This window comes from Ambystoma mexicanum, chromosome 11 (genome assembly GCF_040938575.1).
Source record: "Ambystoma mexicanum isolate Mex_15411 chromosome 11, UKY_AmexF1_1, whole genome shotgun sequence".
In the NCBI taxonomy this organism is placed as follows: domain Eukaryota; kingdom Metazoa; phylum Chordata; class Amphibia; order Caudata; family Ambystomatidae; genus Ambystoma; species Ambystoma mexicanum.
This window is the reverse complement of record NC_090934.1, coordinates 755,991,526-756,015,644: the sequence shown is the minus strand read 5'-3', so window position 1 is coordinate 756,015,644 and position 24,119 is coordinate 755,991,526. Positions and strand designations below refer to the sequence as shown.

The 24,119-nt window shown below is 42.4% G+C and overlaps 1 protein-coding gene across 3 annotated transcripts in view; it reads right to left on the bottom strand.

Annotated features, from left to right (window-relative positions):
- IRAG1 (inositol 1,4,5-triphosphate receptor associated 1) overlaps window positions 1-24,119 on the bottom strand; it is a 1,278,759-nt gene that overhangs the window by 56,822 nt on the left and 1,197,818 nt on the right. For 2 of the 3 annotated variants that reach the window (XM_069623652.1, XM_069623653.1), the window contains 2 exons: window positions 13,614-13,733; window positions 3,874-3,996 (listed from right to left, as the gene is read on the bottom strand). In XM_069623652.1, the coding sequence (XP_069479753.1) occupies window positions 3,874-3,996; window positions 13,614-13,733 (243 nt within the window). Of the gene's footprint in view, window positions 1-3,873; window positions 3,997-13,613; window positions 13,734-19,088; window positions 19,664-24,119 lie in introns of those variants that run through there. The other variant, XM_069623654.1, reaches the window with a different exon arrangement.

The window sequence follows — 24,119 nt, the reverse complement described above, 5'->3', positions numbered from 1 at the left end:
GTTACTTCAGTTTCAATGATCAACTTCTACTCTTACGCCACTGAACAGGGAACTGGATACTGTTGGCAGATATGCTTGCACAAGGTGTTTGAATGTCATGCTTCACTCAACGGCTTCTTTGACAGTTGCTCTGCGGGTCGCACTGCTTCCATGCCTTCTGCTATACCTTCTACTGCTTCTGCCTTTTTATGGACCCACACCCTTCCTCTGTGAAGGTGTCTCCAGTCTGGCCACAGGATTATGGAGCCCCTCTCACTCCTGAGATCCACGGATTGACAACTGCTCCTCGCCTCAACCTCCATCACGTTCTCTGCATGCCAATCAGGCTCACATGGGGAAAGACAGGTCTCCTGCACGCTTTCTGCAGCGCAGCCTCTGCAGTTCAGGGTTTGGGGGAACAGGACATTCTCAGAACAAACAGGTGAAATCTGCTGTCTCCACATTCCGGTGTCCCTCTTGTTCTTCCACTTCTGCTTGGTTTGTCAGCCTTGTGCCTTCTTCCTTTTGCTATTACAGTGACAGAAAAAATTCCCAGGTTCCTTCAGATGTGGGCTGTTTGGCTTGATTGCCTGACTACTGCTAAAGCATGCCTCTTCAGCCCTCTTCCACGTACCAGTACTTATGGGTTTATGGGACTTTTAGTCCCCTTCAACAAATTCAGTTCTTTCAACAAATTTAAGAGCATGTTTTCTTCCGTTAAACTCATTAAAAGATGGGCTGTCAAAATTGATTGTAACAGAGGACAACATTTGATTTAAGGAACTTTTTCTGGATCCTTTTACATTATACCTTAGGAAGTAAGGAGGGTATTTATTCTTAAAAGATCTTTCTGTTGACAAGGCTTGCTCAGATCTAACAGAGCTTGAACCCCTGGTCATACATTTTATATCTGGGCCAGGGCCAGTATAATGGCAATATGCCATTACCTGTTTTGGCAACCTAAAAAGGCACTTCCTTTTAGAGGACAAATACTGCATCTCATCCCAAGGGATCTATTCACTACCCTGGGCCCTGCCTCCTCCCAGGTGATTCTCCCACAGTACACCACCTTAAAGGTCAGGATCAGGAAGTGTCTACCTTTCCCTGGCCACCTGGGAGGAAACTTTAGACAGGGTTTCAGTGAGGGATCTGTAGCATTCTTCACATAACACATCATGCTTGCTTAGCCTGGACATGAATGACCATTGTGATTTAGCGCACAACCCCCCCACCCCACCCCTTCTGCACATCCCCTCTCCCTCTGCCCCTTAACCCCAAAATCAGATCCTCGGCCCAAAATTACCTCCATGTCCCTCTTCCTTGTCCCAATATGTACATATGAGGGTCCTGGCCTCATAGGTAAGTACTGTCATGAGGATCAGTAGGGCTAGGATTATTGAACATTACAGGTAACTAAGCCAGGCATCACCTCCAAGTCCCTCTACCTCGTCCCCATACTTATGTATGCCTCATACACAAGTACTGGGACGAGGAAGAGTAGGGCTTTGAGTAATGAAGATGCCCAATAAGTAATACAGGCATTAAACACATACACACACATTCATACACCATTCACCTTACACTCACACACACGCACACCCAGCCACCCATACATTTACATGTGCACCCTTTCACCATACACTCACCCAGGCACACCCAGTCAACCGCCTACACATCATGCACTCACTCACTCATTCACACACATTACATTATATGCATATCCATACACACACAAAATACATTTTCTTTCCTTTTGAATCTGTTGGTTCAGGGAAAGAGGCTTCCAGCTCCCTGCAGCAGCCACGCTTGTTCCCGTCATGGAACTGGAGGACTCCATGTTATGGGGTGGGAGTGCGGGGGGGTAGGGGTGAGCCCTATAATTTAAAAAATAAATAGTTTCTTTTTGAAGTCACTCTGGATTCATGAAGACATTCCTTCCATTTAGAGACTGAAGCGTAATGGAAATAATGGGGGTCATTACAAGTGTGTCAGTCCGGAAACAACGGTATTGGTAAGCTTGCCGGTACTGTTGTTTCCAGACCGGTAAACTACGAGTTCTGCAAGCGGGTACCTTTCAGCTCGCCAGGTCTGACCTGGCGGGCGGGAAAGGCCCCCGCTCGCAGACCTTGACGGATGCACCATTCATGAATCGTGCCGTGCATCTGTCCTCCCCATTCACATTGAGTCCAATGGGACACAAATGGAAATGGGAATTTACCGGGACCGCCGGGGCTTTAATGCCCCTGTAAGTCCCCGTTGCCGGGTGCCAGAAAATGCATGACTCCGGAAACACCCGTGCCGGTCTTTACCGGCACGGCTACCTCCAGAGTCATAATGACACCCAATGTCTTTATGAAGGCAGAGTGATATCAAAAGGGAACAATACTTTTTAAAAATCATGTCATGGGGTGGGGGGAGCCCTATGAAATCAAAAAGAAATAGTTTCTTTTTTAAATCACTCTGCCTTCATAAAGAAATTATTTTCATTGCGGGACCATAACGGAAATCATTTCTTTATAAAGTCAGTGGGCCTCATTACGACCCAGGCGTTAACCATGGCGCTATTAGCGCCATGGTTAACGCCGGATTCCGCCATGGTGAATGGCGGAATTACCACCCCATTCCAAGGTTGGCGGGGCGGTAATTCCCCATTCACCATTGGCCCTTCCTCATTCCCATTCTTGCCCCCATAGGGCTCAATGGGAATGGGGAAGGCGGTAATTACGGCACCGCAAATTGCGGTACCGTAATTACCTCCAAGGTCCCTTTGCGGGTCCCTTCCTCATTACGACCCTGGCGTTAAGGGATTAACGGCGCCGCAAAATGTGGCGGCGCCGTTAACCCCTTAATGCCTGATTACGAGGTCCCTTTGCGGGTTGGTGATTTTAACGCCTGCTTTTTGCAGGCGTTAAAATCCAACCCGCAAAGGGACCTTGGTGCTAAGTACGGCACCGCAATTTGCAGCACCGTACTTAGCGCCTTCACCATTCCCATTGAGCCCTATGGGGCAAAAATGGGAATGGGGAAGGGCCCATGGTGAATGGGGAATTACCGCCCCGCCAACCTTGGAATGGGGCGGTAATTCCGCCATTCACCATGGCGGACCCCGGCATGGACCATGGTGCTAATAGCACCATGGTTTACCGCCGGGGTCGTAATGAGGCCCCAAGTGTCCCTACCCCCAGGAAATGAGATGGCTGCCCCCACAACCACAGGGTTTGCGTGGGCCCACTGCTATGCCACTGGTGTGTGCATGTGTGTTTGTGTGTGGGATCTGTACAAATGCAAATGTGCAGCTGAATGGGTGGGACGGTGATGGATCTTCAATTATACCCAATTTGCCAATGCAAAATGGGAATGTCTAACGATGGGCAAACCAAGCGATGCACACCCATACAAACTAAAGAATGGACAAATTATTCACAAAACGGGGGTCCTAGGTCACAATTGTCTGTTATTCTAACTTGGTGTAATTTGTGCTTTGCAAAATTGACTCTCACTATTTCCACTTTATAATTTTTTCCCTGACTTTGGATCACTTCCCTTATTTGTTGAGATCACTTTCGCCAGAATTCATGTGATATACATGTTGTCTCTGCTCACCTTGCCATGTGAAAATTCCCTGAGAAGGTATTTGTGCCTTGTTTGGGAATCAGGATGCTATTTCAGCCACAGTTTAACACAGGCAAAAATTGATCACAGTTTACATGCGGTTCTTTGGGAATCACAGGGGGCAACCGATTGGATATTGCACACTTGCACACCGAGGAAGCTGCAGTTTGCTGTCCATAAAAAGCTTTGGGAATCGTGTTCATTAGATTACGTTTCGGGTGCACCCAAACACAGATTAACTTTAAATGGCGTGCCATTTGCTCTCAAGTCCCGCGCGCTCACCTGCTTTTGATCTCCTCCTTCTCTGTTTCCACCGTCTCAGGTTCGCTGATTATTTCCTTGATGTCTTCTTCCTCTTCAATTAACTCTTGAATAACTTGGGTTTTCTTTATACCTTCCCGATAGCTTTAAAAAGAGGCACACAGCATTTTAGAAATGTTACCTTGGCCAGCTTGATTACTTGATTTACAGCTTAAGTTTCAATTGTGTCTGTTTTATTGAACGAGAAGTGTCCACATACACGGACCCTGAATACGAATGCTCTAAATCCAGCACTTGGAATGGAGGTGATCTAGGTTCTGATGGGCCTACGATATGTGCGTCCAACCAGTGGCTATGCAGGTGTTTTGGACTGTGACTCCCATGATAAATCACCATTGACTATACTAGCTAGGGCTGATGGGATTTGTAGTCGAAAACACCTGTAGAGCTAAAGGTAGCATATCCCTGACCTGGCACCCTAGATTACCCAGCAATGTAATTCATCAAGTGGACCTTCCTTTTACAATATCGGCAGACAATGACATAAAGTGACAAGCATTGAATTCCCCATTTAGTTAATTTTTGTATATTTAACTTGATTGGTTTAACATAATTTCAGTTGTTGTATATCAGAAAAACGATCTAAAATCCTTTCACAACGTATTCCAAACTTTTTGTTTTGACATTAACCCCAATGACCAAATTAATTGGAAGTAATTCATTCAGACCTTTCAGGTAAAGTCCCTCTTCCCGGTGTTGTTTCCTGAGCGCATTTAGCAGAGGTCCATTGTGTGGGTTAGCGCAATACGAAGTTGGGTTTAAGCAACCGTTGCCTGCTACGCAACGTGTTAAGTCATTTTACTGCCCTGCTAGGTACATTTACAAATGCCCCATCTTCAACCTAGACGTTGGCAGATTATAAGAGCATCCTCTATTGCGCCGACAAGAACCTTAGAAGGACCTTCTGTCAGGACTGACACTGTCCAAAACAGCTTGGTATTGTCCCCGTAAATCCCCATTTCTCCTGTTACAATTCTGGTTTGTGTAGTGTCCAGGATAGACACTAGCCCTCATTACAGGCCCAGTGGTAACTGTGCCGGTGCTATCAGTGGGTTGCCGCCGGACCCATAAACATTTACCAGTGCCTGACTTCCCGGTGGCACTGGGAGATTACAACTCGGCGGCCCAGAAAGTCAGGTGTCGGTAAAATGTAAGTCCCCATTCCCCCAGAGGGCCATAGGACTCAATGGGTGTGAGGACACAGAAGCACCGGCACCATTGCTACCGTGCCGGTACTTCCCTGACTGGTCTGCCTACCGTGGCCGCTGTACCCGGCAGGGTCAGACCTGTCGGGCAAAGCGCCTTCGGCAGGCAGACCTGTAATATGCCAGTCCGGAAACAACGGTGTCGGTGAGCCCACTGTCTGTTAAGATGCAGCAATAGGACCAAGCAAGACTTCATTCTTTATGGGAAAAAATAAAACCTGTAGGATGGAGTTTTAATATCTTCATTAAAATGCTAATTTCTTTCTCGGGGAGAAGAGCTCTTCTGCTGTAAAGCCTTCTGCCACAGCCACATATTTCGTGAACAGTTGGGTGAGGGCTGAAAGGAAGTCCCCTGAGCGTGGTGGGCATGCCTAAGGATTACAAATGTGCATACCTTTGGTTTGGCTGGTGTGCTGAGTAGTATCGGAAAAAACATCAACTAGGTCCAGGGATCACAGGTGATCTCCCTAATGGGAACTTGAATCAATTTTGCAAAGCAAATGTCCTAAAAGCCTTAACCAAATTTAATTTCTGGCACTCTAAAGTCTATGTTTACATGTCTTCATGTGCAGCACTGTGTTATAAATGGGTAAACCCTACTTAACACAAAGTCTATCTCCACCAGTAGGGAAAATAATGTGATTGTAACAAGGAGAAAAGACAGGGAAAGTAACTAATTATTATGGACCTCAAAAAAACCTACCTAAACTTCATGATGTTCCGGCAACACAGTCTAGAAAAAATTGGACTGTATGCTGATGAAATATAAAAATAATGTCGATTTATTACAAAATGTACCACAAATGGTTAAAACATCAATGGACCCACAAACACCAAACACAGTGGAAGAATATTAACAAATAACCTAATACCTAGACCTATCGTCTAAACAAACTTCTTACATAATTGCACAAAACACAACAAGACTCAAAAATAAAACAATAAACATTCTACATGTGTTTAAAAAAAGAAATTCCCGACATGTTTCTGTTCATCAACGACTCAAACGGTTGAACATTCATCAGGGGAAAGCTTCTGTAAATATGCTGTAGACTGCTTCAACACTGTGCACAATGGGTCAGTTTTCACATCTCAAAAATGGATGTAATCTAAAATACAAAAATAAAGGGAAGTTATAGTAAGGGAGGGGTCTGTAGATACCAAATATACCTGCATACTTCAGAAGAAATACTGAGGCATGGAGTAACACAGGCAAGATAAACCAAATAACATCTGCCCTTCTATTAGTTCTAAAAATCAACTAAGCAATTACCTTAACTGTATAATTGCTAGTACAGTGTGCCAATAATCAGAGCTACACGACACACCAATCAATGGGTGCATCTATTGTTTCAAAAAGCGCAAGTAAATTGCCGTAAAACTTGATCCGGGGCACTGTAGAGTCAAGACAAAAGACAAAAACACACTCACCAAATGTACTTAAATAAGGGAGTATAGCCATCGAAACATCAAATGAAAAAACAAAGGCGAATCACCTCTATTACCTTTAGTCAAAAACCAGGTTAAATCCGGAGGTCGAATCTCAAGAAAAGGATCACAACACTATTTCAATCCGATCTTCAAAGTGTTAATATCCACACTACCTAAAAAACAACAACAGAACAATTATAGGCTAACGGTGTATCACTACATGTTCGACCGTACCGGTGTGATTCCAAACCCCGTACTACATGATCTTATAACTTAATAAAACAGAGCCAAAACACTGACTACATATAAAAGGCTTGTTAGTCTGCAGTACTCAACTCATTTTCCATAGTACCCGGACCTTCTACATTTCACCACTGTGTATATCTAAAGCTTACTATATATACACACAAACGTTTACTATACATAAAGGTAATGTGACTCAAAACACGGGTACTACCGAAACCTACACAGAGTGACACGGCTTCACATCCAACTTACCCAATCAATTGGTAAGCGCTCCTCAATCCCCTCGATCTAAACACCTAGGTGGGGACTGACCGCAACCACTGGCCGGTAATTGACATGGAAAACAGACTGACCCTTTTATAAAATGGATCAATGATCATAGAAACAGGACTACCCGCACAACATGGCCGGTAAATGACATCAAAGCCGGAATGACCCCTGTAGTGAGTTGGAACAATGATCATAGAAAAAGGACTGCAACCCAAACATAAAGTAGCACAGGGTTTAAGGCAGGTAGGCTGTACTTAAAGGGGAAGCAGCCTCAAAAGCAAACGGTCCGTCTATGCCCCAAAGGAGCATAGGAACGCCCATGGTACAAGTATGGAAACAGCCTACAGTATCCAACACACATAGTGATATTGTTCCCACACACTTATATTTACAACAAAACTGTTCTAATACCTTGAATCTTTTTGTAAACTTTTCATTCATTAATAAAACATTTTTAGGACACAAATATGTAATTCAAGACATATCTTTCAACTTAAAGAAACATTATGTTGAAGAACCTTTTAGAGAGATAGATATTTTCTACAACGATTAACAATCAGTTTATACAATCTAAATTTGTTCATACTATATAGATGTAACGGCATAGAAACTGCAAACAAGCAGCTAATGATCGTTGCTTAGGATCACTATGTCTCAAATAAGACTCACACAGTGCCAATCAATTGCTTCATTTAAACCCACTACGTGGCTCTGTAGTTTGAAAATCATCTTTTGTTCAAAATTGAGCAACTTGCGATCAATCTCTTGTTTATTAATGCCACTTATTTTTTTCAAGATGAACCACCTGAAATCAGTATGAGAATGTCCTTTCTCCAAAAAATGTTTCACCAAAGGAGCTGTAATTACCTTGTTTTTAATACAACTACGATGTTCAATCATTCTTATACGACACATTCTGTTTGTTTTGCCCACATACTGTAAACCACAAGGGCACCTGATCAAATAAACGACATTTTGGGTGTTACAATTCGTTAATTCATTGAAATTCCAAACAAGATCTGGCAATATCTGAAAACTCTTTTTCTCTTCTGTCTGTGCACACATACTACACTTCCCACATGGAAAATGACCTTTAACTTCAGGTAAACCCCACAAAGTGCTCACTCGTACTTGTTTCCCCTGAGTTTTAGTTATATCATTACGAACCAACATATTGCGTAGGCTCTGACTCTTTTTGAAAGCAACTAGGGGTGGTAAAACCTTCTTACCATGGTATGTTTTCTTCCAAGCTTTATTCACAATTGTTTTTATTTTATACGAGAGATTTGAATACGTGTTAACAAACACAGTGCCAATCTCTCTTTTTTCTTTCAAAGTTTTTTCCAACAGAGCTTCCCGATTGTTGTTGTAAGCCCTTTTTGAAGCCAATTTGATCACACGTAGGGGATATCCCTTGGCTACTAACTTTTGAGTCAAGATGTTAGCACTTTTGCTATAGTCCTCCTTACTGCTACTGTTCCTCTTCAGCCTGAGAAACTGTCCAAAAGGTAGATTCATTTTCATGTGTTTAGCATGATGGCTGTTGAAATTGAGAAGGGCATTTTTGTCAGTAATCTTACTGTAAGGTTTAACCTTCAAAGAGCCCATAGAGTGGAAAATGGTAATATCCAAGAAGTTGATTTCACTTGCACTAATACATTTAGTGAACTTCAAAAAACGATTTTGCAAATTCAACCATACTACAAAATCATTGGCTTCCTCCACCGAACCATCCCACACGATAAACACATCGTCAATATATCGCAACCACTTCCTCAGATGTTGAAGAAAGGGATTAGTGGCCGGATATATGACAGATTTTTCAAAGAACTCCACATATAAGTTCGCTAAGTTGGGAGCCATGGCTGCACCCATGGCAGTACCCTCAACTTGTTGGAAAAACTTGCCTTGAAATTGGAAGAAATTTTTTGTAAGTGCAAATTCAGTGCACCATAAAATGAACCCATTACTGACAGGATGCCCATCTGTTCTGCCAACCAAAATGTCTTCTACAACTTATATGTGGAGTTCTTTGAAAAATCTGTCATATATCCGGCCACTAATCCCTTTCTTCAACATCTGAGGAAGTGGTTGCGATATATTGACGATGTGTTTATCGTGTGGGATGGTTCGGTGGAGGAAGCCAATGATTTTGTAGTATGGTTGAATTTGCAAAATCGTTTTTTGAAGTTCACTAAATGTATTAGTGCAAGTGAAATCAACTTCTTGGATATTACCATTTTCCACTCTATGGGCTCTTTGAAGGTTAAACCTTACAGTAAGATTACTGACAAAAATGCCCTTCTCAATTTCAACAGCCATCATGCTAAACACATGAAAATGAATCTACCTTTTGGACAGTTTCTCAGGCTGAAGAGGAACAGTAGCAGTAAGGAGGACTATAGCAAAAGTGCTAACATCTTGACTCAAAAGTTAGTAGCCAAGGGATATCCCCTACGTGTGATCAAATTGGCTTCAAAAAGGGCTTACAACAACAATCGGGAAGCTCTGTTGGAAAAAACTTTGAAAGAAAAAAGAGAGATTGGCACTGTGTTTGTTAACACGTATTCAAATCTCTCGTATAAAATAAAAACAATTGTGAATAAAGCTTGGAAGAAAACATACCATGGTAAGAAGGTTTTACCACCCCTAGTTGCTTTCAAAAAGAGTCAGAGCCTACGCAATATGTTGGTTCGTAATGATATAACTAAAACTCAGGGGAAACAAGTACGAGTGAGCACTTTGTGGGGTTTACCTGAAGTTAAAGGTTATTTTCCATGTGGGAAGTGTAGTATGTGTGCACAGACAGAAGAGAAAAAGAGTTTTCAGATATTGCCAGATCTTGTTTGGAATTTCAATGAATTAACGAATTGTAACACCCAAAATGTCGTTTATTTGATCAGGTGCCCTTGTGGTTTACAGTGTGTGGGCAAAACAAACAGAATGTGTCGTATAAGAATGATTGAACATCGTAGTTGTATTAAAAACAAGGTAATTACAGCTCCTTTGGTGAAACATTTTTTGGAGAAAGGACATTCTCATACTGATTTCAGGTGGTTCATCTTGAAAAAAATAAGTGGCATTAATAAACAAGAGATTGATCGCAAGTTGCTCAATTTTGAACAAAAGATGATTTTCAAACTACAGAGCCACGTAGTGGGTTTAAATGAAGCAATTGATTGGCACTGTGTGAGTCTTATTTGAGACATAGTGATCCTAAGCAACGATCATTAGCTGCTTGTTTGATGTTTCTATGCCGTTACATCTATATAGTATGAACAAATTTAGATTGTATAAACTGATTGTTAATCGTTGTAGAAAATATCTATCGCTCTAAAAGGTTCTTCAACATAATGTTTCTTTAAGTTGAAAGATATGTCTTGAATTACATGTTTGTGTCCTAAAAATGTTTTATTAATGAATGAAAAGTTTACAAAAAGATTCAAGGTATTAGAACAGTTTTGTTGTAAATATAAGTGTGTAGGAACAATATCACTATGTGTGTTGGATACTGTAGGCTGTTTCCATACTTGTACCATGGGCGTTCCTATGCTCCTTTGGGGCGTAGACGGACCGTTTGCTTTTGAGGCTGCTTCCCCTTTAAGTACAGCCTACCTGCCTTAAACCCTGTGCTACTTTATGTTTGGGTTGCAGTCCTTTTTCTATGATCATTGTTCCAACTCACTACAGGGGTCATTCCGGCTTTGATGTCATTTACCGGCCATGTTGTGCGGGTAGTCCTGTTTCTATGATCATTGATCCATTTTATAAAAGGGTCAGTCTGTTTTCCATGTCAATTACCGGCCAGTGGTTGCGGTCAGTCCACACCTAGGTGTTTAGATCGAGGGGATTGAGGAGCGCTTACCAATTGATTGGGTAAGTTGGATGTGAAGCCGTGTCACTCTGTGTAGGTTTCGGTAGTACCCGTGTTCTGAGTCACATTACCTTTATGTATAGTAAACGTTTGTGTGTATATATAGTAAGCTTTAGATATACACAGTGGTGAAATGTAGAAGGTCCGGGTACTATGGAAAATGAGTTGAGTACTGCAGACTAACAAGCCTTTTATATGTAGTCAGTGTTTTGGCTCTGTTTTATTAAGTTATAAGATCATGTAGTACGGGGTTTGGAATCACACCGGTACGGTCGAACATGTAGTGATACACCGTTAGCCTATAATTGTTATGTTGTTGTTTTTTAGGTAGTGTGGATATTAACACTTTGAAGATCGGATTGAAATAGTGTTGTGATCCTTTTCTTGAGATTCGACCTCCGGATTTAACCTGGTTTTTGACTAAAGATAATAGAGGTGATTCGCCTTTGTTTTTTCATTTGATGTTTCGATGGCTATACTCCCTTATTTAAGTACATTTGGTGAGTGTGTTTTTGTCTTTTGTCTTGACTCTACAGTGCCCTGGATCAAGTTTTACGGCAATTTACTTGCGCTTTTTGAAAAAATAGATGCACCCATCGATTGGTGTGTCGTGTAGCTCTGATTATTGGCACACTGTACTAGCAATTATACAGTTAAGGTAATTGCTTAGTTGATTTTTAGAACTAATAGAAGGGCAGATGTTATTTGGTTTATCTTGCCTGTGTTACTCCATGCCTCAGTATTTCTTCTGAAGTATGCAGGTATATTTGGTATCTACAGACCCCTCCCTTACTATAACTTCCCTTTATTTTTGTATTTTAGATTACATCCATTTTTGAGATGTGAAAACTGACCCATTGTGCACAGTGTTGAAGCAGTCTACAGCATATTTACAGAAGCTTTCCCCTGATGAATGTTCAACCGTTTGAGTCGTTGATGAACAGAAACATGTCAGGAATTTCTTTTTTTAAACACATGTAGAATTTTTATTGTTTTATTTTTGAGTCTTGTTGTGTTTTGTGCAATTACGTAAGAAGTTTGTTTAGACGATAGGTCTAGGTATTAGGTTATTTGTTAATATTCTTCCACTGTGTTTGGTGTTTGTGGGTCCATTGATGTTTTAACCATTTGTGGTACATTTTGTAATAAATCGACATTATTTTTATATTTCATCAGCATACAGTCCAATTTTTTCTAGACTGTGTTGCCGGAACATCATGAAGTTTAGGTAGGTTTTTTTGAGGTCCATAATAATTAGTTACTTTCCCTGTCTTTTCTTCATGTGCAGCACACCTATCTTGCAAGCTTTATTATTATGTGTGCAATTCAGGGGAATTTCCTTTGTGCCTTACTTTAAAAAGTACCAACACTTGGAACATAGTATAATTTGGAATGAAGATATGTTTATCACTGGTGTGCTTTGCGCGTGGGTATCAAGGTCAGACGGGTCGTGAGCTAGGTGCTGACTTCCTTCTAGACCAACTCTGACACCCAATTTGCAGAAATAACTGTTCCTCACACCAAAAGGGGAACCATAGAATGAGGGGGAACAACTTTCATATCACAAATTGTGCTTTTCATCTTTGAGGATGGTGCCATCTGTTTCAAGGTTATTTCTGTTTGCGGCGAACCCATGTGTGTACTCCTTGGCGCCACTGCAGAAGCTGCATAATGAATAGGGGTAGAAAGTGGTGGGTAGTCTTTGAAGAAGGACTTGCTCCCGTACTATTCAGGTCTTAAATTAAACCTTCATTGGGGTCAGAAACGCCACCATAATCACGGGAGTAAATGCATCCTTTCCTGATACAGGATATACAAGACATTTCTATGGTCTTTCCTGGAATTTGAGATTTAAACAATTGTACTTCATTCCAAGAGAGTCGTCGAAAAATCGTCCGCCGCCTGATATCTGGGTATTACGGGGATATTACAGGTGGCGAGAATACCGCTAATTCCCCATTCCATGGAGTCCCATCAGACACCAAGGGGGGAATTGCGTCCATTTCTGGCACTGTTCATACCGGTGCCAGAAATACCGGCCATGTTTTGCGGGTGAGGGTCTAATTTACCTCCAGCTATTGGCGGAATGTAAATCAGGTAACTTCCACCGGAAAAGTGCAGGTAAACGTTATTATCAGCACTTTATTTCCAGACCGGCAAACTTATAGCACAGTATAATTCATTGAGTTCATGCCATCTTTTCTTGCAGTCCTCTTACAGGTTTCGGCGAGGCTCAGCTTTTACCTTCTGTAGACAACAATAATGAGCTTATAGTCACATGCTATTGTGAAAAGAATCTGCACATGGCAGTGCCCACAACCTGTGCCACAAAGCAAGGCCAGAGGCGCGGTTCTTGTCTGTAGATGCAAGGAGCAGATCCCCTCAGTCTAAGCAATGGATATTGTCAGCTCCTAGATAAAATGTTTCCGCCATTTACATGTATCATTAGTTCTTAATGCTGGTATGTGCAGATTGCGACAGAGCAGGCCTTTGCACAAGGCAGAGGCAGATCCTTTGTTTTTCAAGGACGCCAACAGGTTCTCAGCTAAAGCCACTCGCCGCTTCGCAGCCTCTGAATGGTTCATTACAGAGCAGTCACTTTGCACCTGGGATAACATCAAACAATAATGTCACTTTCATCAGAAACATGGTTGGCTTCGTCTGCGTAGACATACCCTTTGTTATAAGCCTCCACTTCTATCTTGGCCTTTAAGTCTGCGATGATCTCCTCTGGGGGTACTGGGGGTGATAGCGGGGCAGGCAAATCTGCTTCAGGTTTTCCAGGTGACTTGCCACTTGGAAGATAAAGACCAAATCATTGAGTGCCAACCATGTAAGGAAAAGATCATATTTGAAAGTAACTGGTTCGATTGCACAGACACAAGAGAATAAATAGACAACAGACCCAAAAATAAAATAAGCATTGTCAGCATTTGTAATTGACATGATCAGCGAACATGTCCTCTCAGGCCTGCGGCTTATCTGTGCAGTGTTAGCATCTCTTCTACACAATTGGCTCTTGGTACCAACTCTGAAGTGATGGCCCTATGGACATGTGGAATATACCCTCCATAATAACATAATATGCACAAGTAGAGGGAACACATTAATAACTACTTACCTTTATAAATAGTTTCCTGGAAAATAATGGGGCAGCACAGGTATCGAACAGCAAACATTTTGCAGGTTTTTCCACGTGTTTTTCAGCATGACTTGCACATCTTTATGGGTCAATAGTTCAAGCAATACAGAGGAGGGGAGTGCAATGCAGTATTCTATTTTTAAACATGCCCACTCATTGACTTATACAAGAAACATTGTAGGATAGTAACCTTCTGCTAGGACGAGCATTTGCTATCTGTATTCCACAGAAAGGGCAGAAGATTCTAGCATATTCACAAGGAGAGTCCAGGAGGGAAACACGAGTAGTCTTTCTTCCATTGCAGAAATAATACTATTATCTGTATGCTATAGATATGCAGAGTGAAATTAAACATAAAATGACGACTGCCTTAAAGCTACTGCACTCTCCTTCAGGGCATTACATCAAAGCTGCAGTTTTCACGAGCTGAACCTAAATCCTGAAAGTTCGAGTGCTTCCAACGAATCGAAATCACAGAAAGCTCAGGTAGTTCAGGTTCCTGCATGGAATATTATTGTGGCTCTATTGATATTGATATTTTATTTCTATCGCGCTCGTACACAAGTGTTTCAGAGCGCGACAAGACAAGGGAGGGGAACAGGGGAGAACAAAACAACGATCTTACTAGGCCCAGTGACATTGAGAACGCGCAAGTGCATGGGAGAGGGGGAGGGGAAAAGTGCATGGAAGGGGGAGAAGTGGAAAGTGCGGAGCAAAGGAGAAACAGATAAATAATAATAAATAAATAATAAAGGCAACAAACAGTGGTAGTGCAGCCAGCAATTGGCAAGTGCTAGGTTGAAGGCAGCAGACAGGGCAGGTCTGATAAATGCAGGAAGAAAAAAGGGGGGGCGGTATGGGTACAGATACAGACCCCAGTGCAAGGAGTGGCCCAGAGGAAGTGCAGGAGGGTGGCAGGGTGAGCAGGTACCTGGGCGCAGAGGACAGAGTGTGGCCAGGTGCACAGTGCCGAGAGAGAACAGATCAGCAGGGGAGAGGGGGAACGAAGGCAGAAGCAAAGAGAAAGGTCTTGAGGTGCTTCCGGAAATTTCGGAAATCTCAAAATAAAGTCAATCATTCAAACAATTTATACGTGAATGTGTGTAGTAGCAACTCTGTTATCGCTCCGCCACAGAGTGAAAACATCAGCTAATAGCAGCAGACAGAGGATAGTGAGGAGGGCTTCCATGCAACAGGGAGCTATGGACCGGAAGTGTGAATTCAGCTCTCATTCAAGCGAAGTCATGTTAATCATTCTAGACAGTCAGTGAGGTTTGCACGCCAATCCTCTGCCCAAGGAAAACACATCATAACATCATCTTGACAGAACATGTAAACACGGCCGTTGAGTCAAGATATCTGAAAAGGATCTTTCTGGAAAGAGACACGTAATAGTTCCTCAGGGGCTTTTGTGTTGGACTGTTCACGCATATCCACCCAACTCTGCATCTCTTATTTTTGCCAGACATCATATCATAGTATGACTCTTTTTCCTTTGCATCATTCTGCAAGGCAGACTTATTAACATAAAAATTGCCATGATTTTAAAAAAAATAAATTGTTTAATTTCAAGTATAATTTGTACCCTAACTAGCCTTTTACATTCTGGCATTGAACTTCAAAAGTAACGTTTGTTTCACTCGTCAGAATAGTTTTATATCCAGCTTGCCTTGTTTTAATATTTGGCTCTTTCCTTTATCATTTCTAATATGTCGCACATATTTGTGCAACGTGACTAACCTGGTGCAAATGAGGACTTCTTACAAAATGCCAAATATTCACCAGACGGCAGAGGAACTTCAATAAACTTAGAAGAGAAAGGCAACACTGTTTCATGTATTCAGCAAACAAGAAGACGGTTAATGCCTTTCTAATGGGAAGCAGATTGTGGAAAAAGGAATGTCAAGACTGGATCATTCCCATGGGCAAAAAGATGAAAGGTCTCAACTGAAGTCTTGTTGAATAAATGAACTGCTAAACACAAGAGCGATTTGCGCTCTGCTGAGGTCTGTAGTCTGCTCTGTGTGTATGCTGGCTACACACAAGCTAGAGTATCTTGTACACAGCACAACATCCCTTAAAAAGACAGTCAGTGTAGGGTGATAGGAATGAGAGAGAGAGAGAGCCTACCGAACCTTCAAGCAATTGTGAATGTGATCAGCTGTTGAGTGGATGGACGCTAGGATGCCTGAAGGGCTCTGGGATTGCCATCATTAATGTGGATGGCGAATGTGAGCCTGGACTGCTGGTCCTGTAGAGATTTCAAATGATTGGTCTTGCTGTCGATTGTGTTATAGTGAGAGCTGTTTGTCTTTAGTGGTTGATGTGTGAAGATGCCCTGTGTTGAGATTTAGATATTTCGGGAGACAGTGAAGGCATTCTCTTATGGTTTTGGAATTGTGTTAATGTGATGTATCATGGTCATTATCGATTCCTGAGTGTAGTGCGTTGGGTACTAGGCAGATGGTCGGAATTGTGTTCCGTTAGGTTGTGTCTGTGCATGAAAGTCGAACAAATAGGAGTGTAATTTCCGCTGCTTGATGGGTGTAGGTTAAACTTGGGCTATTATGCATTGAAGAGCCAGCCTTTTAGATTTTTCATGAATTTCAGGCGGTCCTGTAGGGTGCTGATTTCCCTAGGTAGCGTATACCCTTGTTTTGCCAACATAGTGGAAAAGGCAATGCCTCTATGTCCCTGCAAAATCCTCTGGTTTCTAATAGTCTGTCGTATCTTGATTTTAGGTCTCTGGTTGGTTGGTAGAGAGAGATTTTGTTTTCGAGGAATTCTACTCTTTGGCCTTCAAATACTCTGTGGCGATGCAGAGGGTCTTGAACGAGATCCTTTTTTGGATTGGAGTGTTCTGAGAGCTGGTGTTATGTGTAATCGTCTGATGCACTCTTCCCTCACCAGCTGCTCGAGAGGCTCCATGAGAAAGGGCGAAAGGGTTGCCCCTTGGGACACTATGATGTTTAAGGAACTTGAATAGGATCGTCCTTCTCTAACCAGGCATATACTTCTGCCCGCCGACATTTGAATGGAGAAAACTGAAATAAGGGCCCAAAGGTTTATCACATCAAAGACCACTGAGAGGTATCCCATGTCAAGTATAAGGAGGGTCTTCTCCACAGCACCAGGACTCAAAGGAAGATGCCTCAGTAATCTAAAGCTAGTGAAAGTTGGAATATTTTATCGCAGCTGCATGGCTACAGTCTGTTCCAAAAAAGAATACATTCAAGAGACAGTTTAGGGTTGATGTTGTTAAGATCCAAAGAGTCAAGGGGCCTCATTACGACCCAGGCGTTAAGGGGTTAACAGCGCCGTAAAAGGTTGTGGCGCCGTTAATCCCTTAATGCCTTACTACGAGGTCCCTTTGCGGCTCCCGACCTTAACGGGTGGTCTGTACCAGCCGTTAAGGAAGGGACCCGCAAAGGGACCTTGAAGGTAATTACGGTACTGCAATTTGTGGTACCATAATTACCGCCTTCCCAATTCCCATTGAGCCCTATGGGGCAAAAATGGGAATGGGGAAGGGCCAATGGTAAATGGGGAATTACCACCCGGCCAACCTTGGAATGGGGTGGTAATTCCCTATTTCACCATGGCGGATTCGGTAAGTTACCGGCATTAACCATGGCGCTAATAGCGCCATTGGTTAACGCCAGGGTCGTAATGAGGCCCAAGGTGTTGTCATGATTGTGAAATCTGCCACACTTTAAAAAAATAGCAAAACGTCACTGATTCTGAGTAATTTTAAAACATGTGACAGAACTTGGTGACAGCAGAAAGTAATTGTGAATAAGGTGACCTAGAACAGGATAATTCGCAAAAGAAGCTGTTTTAATAAAATAATTCTGTTCAATACTTGAGACGAGGACAAGGTGGAAATGACACACAAAGAAACAGACCACACCAGGGCGGTGGAATGAGGACAGGCGATGTCAGAGGGATTTTTCCAATGAACTACCAGATGTTGGAAGCAATCTATTATGAGTGTGAAACAAATTCACACAGATTGATATCAATTTCAAGCGTGCATTGGTTCACCTTTCATTCTTGAACAACTAAATCCGGGATTCTAGAATTCAAGCAGAGCATGCAATGTTTCTCCTTGCAGTCTCTTTGTTAATTGTATCTGAGAACCCAAAATTCAATTTCCATCAGGCAATGTTTCTCTATGCAGTCTCTTTCTCAAATGTACCTGGAAATGTGGACGTCAATTCACAAAAGGTAGTGACTTGTAGTAGCGGTTCAGGTCTAAGTGACTACCTCACCCTGGGCTTAAAGCCAGAAGTTTATTTAAACAGAACAGTTTTCAATGATGCCGAGAAGATGTTCACATTTCTTTCCAACTGGAGAGTGCTTGGAAGGGAGATCCATACTTGTGCAGCCTGCGTAGTGAGCTTTAAGCTCTGGTCCCGGTGCTCCTCCTGCCCGCGGCCATCATGGAAATAGGAAAGGGAACAAGTCCCTTTTCCTCTATGGTGGTCCCCATCTATTTCTTTTTCTTAGAGAGCGTGGGCTTTGGGCTCCCTCAGTACGTGTAGGGCCCATCGCCTAAGAGAACTGAAATTGATTATTTGCACGCCGGGCAAAACCTGGAGTGTAAATAGCTATCACACCCCAGTCTATCACACCCCAGTCGAGGGGCTTCACTCAGGCCTGCCTAGACTTAGGCTGGTGGGCTGTTACCGGCCATTTACGCCCCCGGACTAGGGCGTGATTGCTACAATATGTGTTCATCAGCATTTCCCTTTGTATCTATTATCCCAAAATGCTCTACAAAAATGTTCGCCCAGTTCAAGCCATCTGTAGTTCTCCTTCTGTTGTTTTTTTTTCACTGTCTTGAGGATCTGTTCCTTCAAGTTACTCGGTGCACTGTTTCTCCACTTAACACCCCCTAACTGTGCTCTAGGAACTGCCAGGAGTCAGAAATAAGAGTCTTACGCAGGTTTGCCATATTTTTGGTTAAATACTTTTATTGAAAATAAAAGGGGTAGTGAAAAGGCCTCTCTGACCCTGCTCTAGATGGATTTCCCTGAATAAACAAAAACTAAGGCTCTGTCCGTGTCCGGATGTCAAAAACAAAACTGTCCTCTGTCCAATGTTCTATTCTGACCCTTAAACACTACAAAAGGGAAGGGTCTTTAACCTTGAGTTGTTTGGAAAAAGTGTTCATAAAGAAAGGATACAATACCTAAACAAAAATGTCTTCAACAATAAAGTTCTTAGTTCCAGAGTGCAGCTCCTTTCCCCTTTATTCTTCTTTACTCCTTGAGGTTTTCATGCACAATAGCTCTTTGTGCTTCTTTTGCCAAGTGCAACACTTGTACAACAACTGTTTGCCTTCACAATTGTGATTTCTTTCAAGAACAGTTCTTTGGGCGTTCTTGGCCAATGTCAACACTTGCACATAAAACTTGTTTAACAAAATCCTTTTCAATTGCCGGGTTTATTCCCCTACCAGGATTTCTGTTTTATACAGTTGAAATTGTCTGGTGTGCTCTCCTGACAGGACTTCTGATTCACTCCACACACTTGTGCCCGACTGGTATACTCCTCTGACAGCATTGAAGTGTTGTTTATCTATGAATGAGAGACAATTATAAATCCCATTGAAAACCGATTTAAAATCAAGATGTATGAGTTGAATGGTTTATATACAGTAACCAATCTCTTCTACTATCCGAGCAAAATTTAGTTAGGGAAACCACTATCAGACTAAAACAAAACCACCCAGGCCAAACATGCAGAAGAATGGTGGGTACAACTATTTAAAGTTATGTTCCCATTTGTTGACCTGAGTCATGGATGAATGCCATTACGATTCTGCAAAATAAAAAAGACCGACAAATGTCACAACCTCAAACAGACTAATCAGCCTGATAGACAAAAAAATGCAAAATATTTTGCTGCATCATACTACCATAGATAAATGACTAGATTCCAGAGAAAACATTATTTGACCCAGTCCAAGGTGATCTTCTCATGCGAGGCTTGTCTGCGGTAGATCATATATTTACAATGAGCCATCTAATACATAAGCTCGTGACTGTCAAGACCATGCTGCTGTATGCAGAATTCTTAGACTTTTCCTCTGCTTTCGATCTGGTGGCGAGAGAGAGGCTCTGGGAAAATCTATAAAGTTTGAACATCGATATAAGGCTGGTGGACAGAATCAGGGTCCCCCAGGCTAAAATATAGCCCAGGTTTGTTTCGGTAGCTGGGGGAAGCATGGGCAAACTTTGTTACATCAAGCAGCGCAATGAAAGGATGTTTCCTAGCTCTGGTGCTGTTCTGACTCTACAGTAATGCTATGGCGATTGAGGTACTCACTGCAATACAAGATGTCCCTCTTATCCCAGATCAATTTTTACTCATGCTGTTGTACGCCAATGACTATGCCCTATTGGCCCAAATCCTAAAAGCTTTAAAAGCCCAAATTAAGGCAGTTTCACATTACTGCGAGGTCAGTCACCTGGTGCTAAATAAGGACAAATCCAAAATTATGATCTTCAACAAGCGGTCCATTAGGAGGAGCAAAATATGTTTTTAACTGGATGGAGCAACAATCAAACAGGTTGATGCCTTTTCATATCTGGGTGGAACCATGTCTGCCTACATTTCCTAACATCCCCATATTTGCTTGGCAATAAAACAAGCTGAGTTAGGAGCCATGGCCTTAGCAAAATCAAGAAACATAACAATAAGTTGGGCCCAGAAGTGGAATCAATATTTCGAGCCCAGTATTACAGCACTGTGTCGTATGGAGCAGAATAATTAGGCCAAAAACACAATAGAACATTGGTATAAGCAACAGAAGGTTCTGAGAACATCTGCAATACCTACGTTAGGGGATCCGGAACCCAGCCCTAATCACCAATGTTGGTTATGTCTTGCAATATATTAGAGTCAGGATCAGCTCTGCAAGATATGCAGTTAAAAAAACGACCTCAGATAACGAAAACCTGGTGGACTAAGCACAGCAAGAGCACTTTGTGGAGTCAACCATTCTTAAATATAGAAATTAGTAACAAAATGATGTAAATTCACTCGGGATTGGTAAAAGTTTGGATCCCACATACCAGAGCCCATTGTCATTTGTGGTTCTGTAGAAATCACTAAGTGCAAAACAACATGAGTGACACAAGCAACTGTCAGAAAAAGAGTTGGAGAAGGTAATCCATATAAATTGGGCCGAGACCTATTTGGTCGTAAACCTCAAACAACAAAATGGGAACATGTTATCAAAACTGCACAAGATTTGACTGACTCCTTGCCTTAGCAAGCAATGACAAAGAAGATGGCACAAGCTAAACAACCAAGCATGTAAAATCCGAAATATGAAGAGAATCGGTCAAATTTTTACTAAAATGTCCCGTATAGAATTATTTGAGAAATCAGTGTTTAGATAGATGTACACCTGCGAAGAGAAAGTCTCTAAAACAAGATACAATTTATTTCTAAGGGATTTTCAACAAAGCATCACCCACAAGGACGAGGCCTGTCTGGTTGTAGCCTGCAAAAGAGGGCCAATGACTGTAATTCAGTACTATCAAGAAAAATACTGTTAAGTACTGACATCCAAAGACCTCATATTTATCTAGCTACGATTGGTCCAGCAATCCAGGGCGGATGTGAGGTAAAGGCATGGAACGCCTAACCTTCGGGTGTCACACAGTCTTTCAAAGTTCTCCAAACAGAAATCACAAAGGCTGCAAGAGAAGAGACCAGGCTACCGCTCCTCTGGGTGCTGTCCATTAGATAAAAGCACTATGGATCTTCATTTATTGCCGGCCTCTATTAGTGATTTTTGCCTTTTACAGATGTTATACTTTAATTCCATATTCTCTGGTCCACCAATTGTTTTTTTACATGTGATATCAAATCTTTTCAGATTTTCTAAGCTGTTGTAGGCAGTGTTTGATTAATTATTTTAAGTTGTTTTTTTATATATTGTAAGAGTGTAGAAGTACTGGGACACAGTGGGTTCATGTTGGCTATCATAAACATTTATTTGAAAGGAAATAAGGAAACACCCTATCTGTCCCTATATTTATGAGGGGTTTCCCTGCCCCAACCAAAACTAAGGAAACGGTCAGGATGTCTTTGTCTAAATCAAATAGTCCACTGTCACAAGTCCAAAGCCTATTTCTATCCCTCACTCTATTAACTAAACTATATAGAACAGGAGGTGTTCCTGACTCAGAAGAATAAACTGTTGATCCAATCAAAGTATGGGAAGACTTGTTCTGGAAGAATATCTTCCTTCTTTGGGGTTTGTTCCCTGTTTCAAGAGAGCTCAAAACAACAAAAGTTCTAAATCCAAGGTTCTTAAATGAAAAACAATGTTCCATAAAGTTCACAGATATTTCTCTGTAACAAGAGCTTGGCAAAAACCAGGAGCAATCATTCCCTTGCCCTGGTTCCTACTCTTGGCAATTCTCTGATTCCTGCAACACAACAACCAGGGACAATGACTCCGTTGCCCTGGTTCCTTCTCTTGTCAATTCTTTCAGGGTCATCACGAGTTGGTCGGTAGCCCTTAAATGCAGCGGTAACGCTGTTACTGCCGCATTAAAGGGTCCGCCCAATCTCGAGTTTGGCTCCATTTATCCCTAGCTAATAGCTGGGGGTAAATGCGCCAGGAAAATTTCCATTTTGGGGTGCAATTAGTACCGCGCTATTAACACGTGCTAATTGCACTGAAAATTCCCCATTGGGTCAAATGGACCCAATGGGGAATGGGAAATTACCGTTACCACCAAACCTGTGATCCGCTTCTCTTGTTGTGGGACAGACCTGGTTCACTTGCTTGCCTGGTACTGTGACTATGAAGATGCTGACTGCACCTTCTTAGTTTCCCACCAGCCAGCCTGAGTGCTCCCCCTACCTTTAGGGAGCCCTGTAGTGGGCTCTGGTCTGCCCGGGAAGACTGCAGTCTCAGTCTTTCTCTGGGTGCTTTCCAGGCTTTAGGAACACTGGGAGCTTCTCTCTGCCATCTCGCCTTCTGGTCCTTCCACTCTGGACTAGCCTAGTCCTTCCAACTCCCCTCTTGGCATCATTGCCTGCTTCCTTTGACCTTCCTGCACCGTGCTGGCTCCTGCAGTTCCTCCAGGGAGGACTAGACAACTGCTTCCTGAGTCTCTCTTCCTTTTGTACTCTAAATGGACCAATGAGCAGCCGGCAACAAGTAGACTGCTCATTGTGATTTTTAGGAGCACTCCTCATGCCTCCCAATACTTATTCCAAGTTGTCTAGACTGCTCATGTTGGTTCCGCGGGGCACACTGCTTTGCTTCAAGCAACTTCTTCGTCCCAGTACTAATATTGAGGACTCCCAGTGAGTCATATGTGTTCATCACAGTCTTGCAGTGGAATTTACATCGGTCGTTCCGACTCTTCCTCGTCTCAATACTTGTTAAGGAGGTGGAAGTTCCTACCTTGCACAGGTATATGGAAGTGTAGGGTACTTTGGGATCTGGTATAGGGTGAGGGAGGTTGTGAAGGGGTAGAGGTATACTGCATTCTCCCCAGAATGTCATCCCTCATTCCATAAGGATTGCCCCCATGAGATAGTCCCTCAGTGCACCATCCCCAGCGGTGACTATTGGACTGTGGCTGCACCTCCCTGGCCCAACGGGAAGGCCCACCCTATGAGAGAAGGGACGACATCCAATGATTCATCATAATTTACTGTTCAGCTTTCTGTCACAAAAGACTCTTGGTGCCGAAAGTTTAAATAAATGCATTATAAATTCCTTGCATTTAAAAATGTCAACACTTTTCATACAATAGAGTAGTTTTCTTTGGCATGTGGAATTAGGGGACGGGGTAGTTGCTTGTGATTGCACTTGAGTCTGGGTTATCTCTTCCAAAACACTTAGGACCTTATTCACAAACATTTGCACATATGGAGATGCTTAGCACATCTCTGAGATGCTCACGTATAAATGCAATTTGCAAAGATTTGCTCAAAACAATCACAAAGATGCCATCTTCAGATTCAGTCCAGCTTTAGGATTTTTTGAATCATGTATATG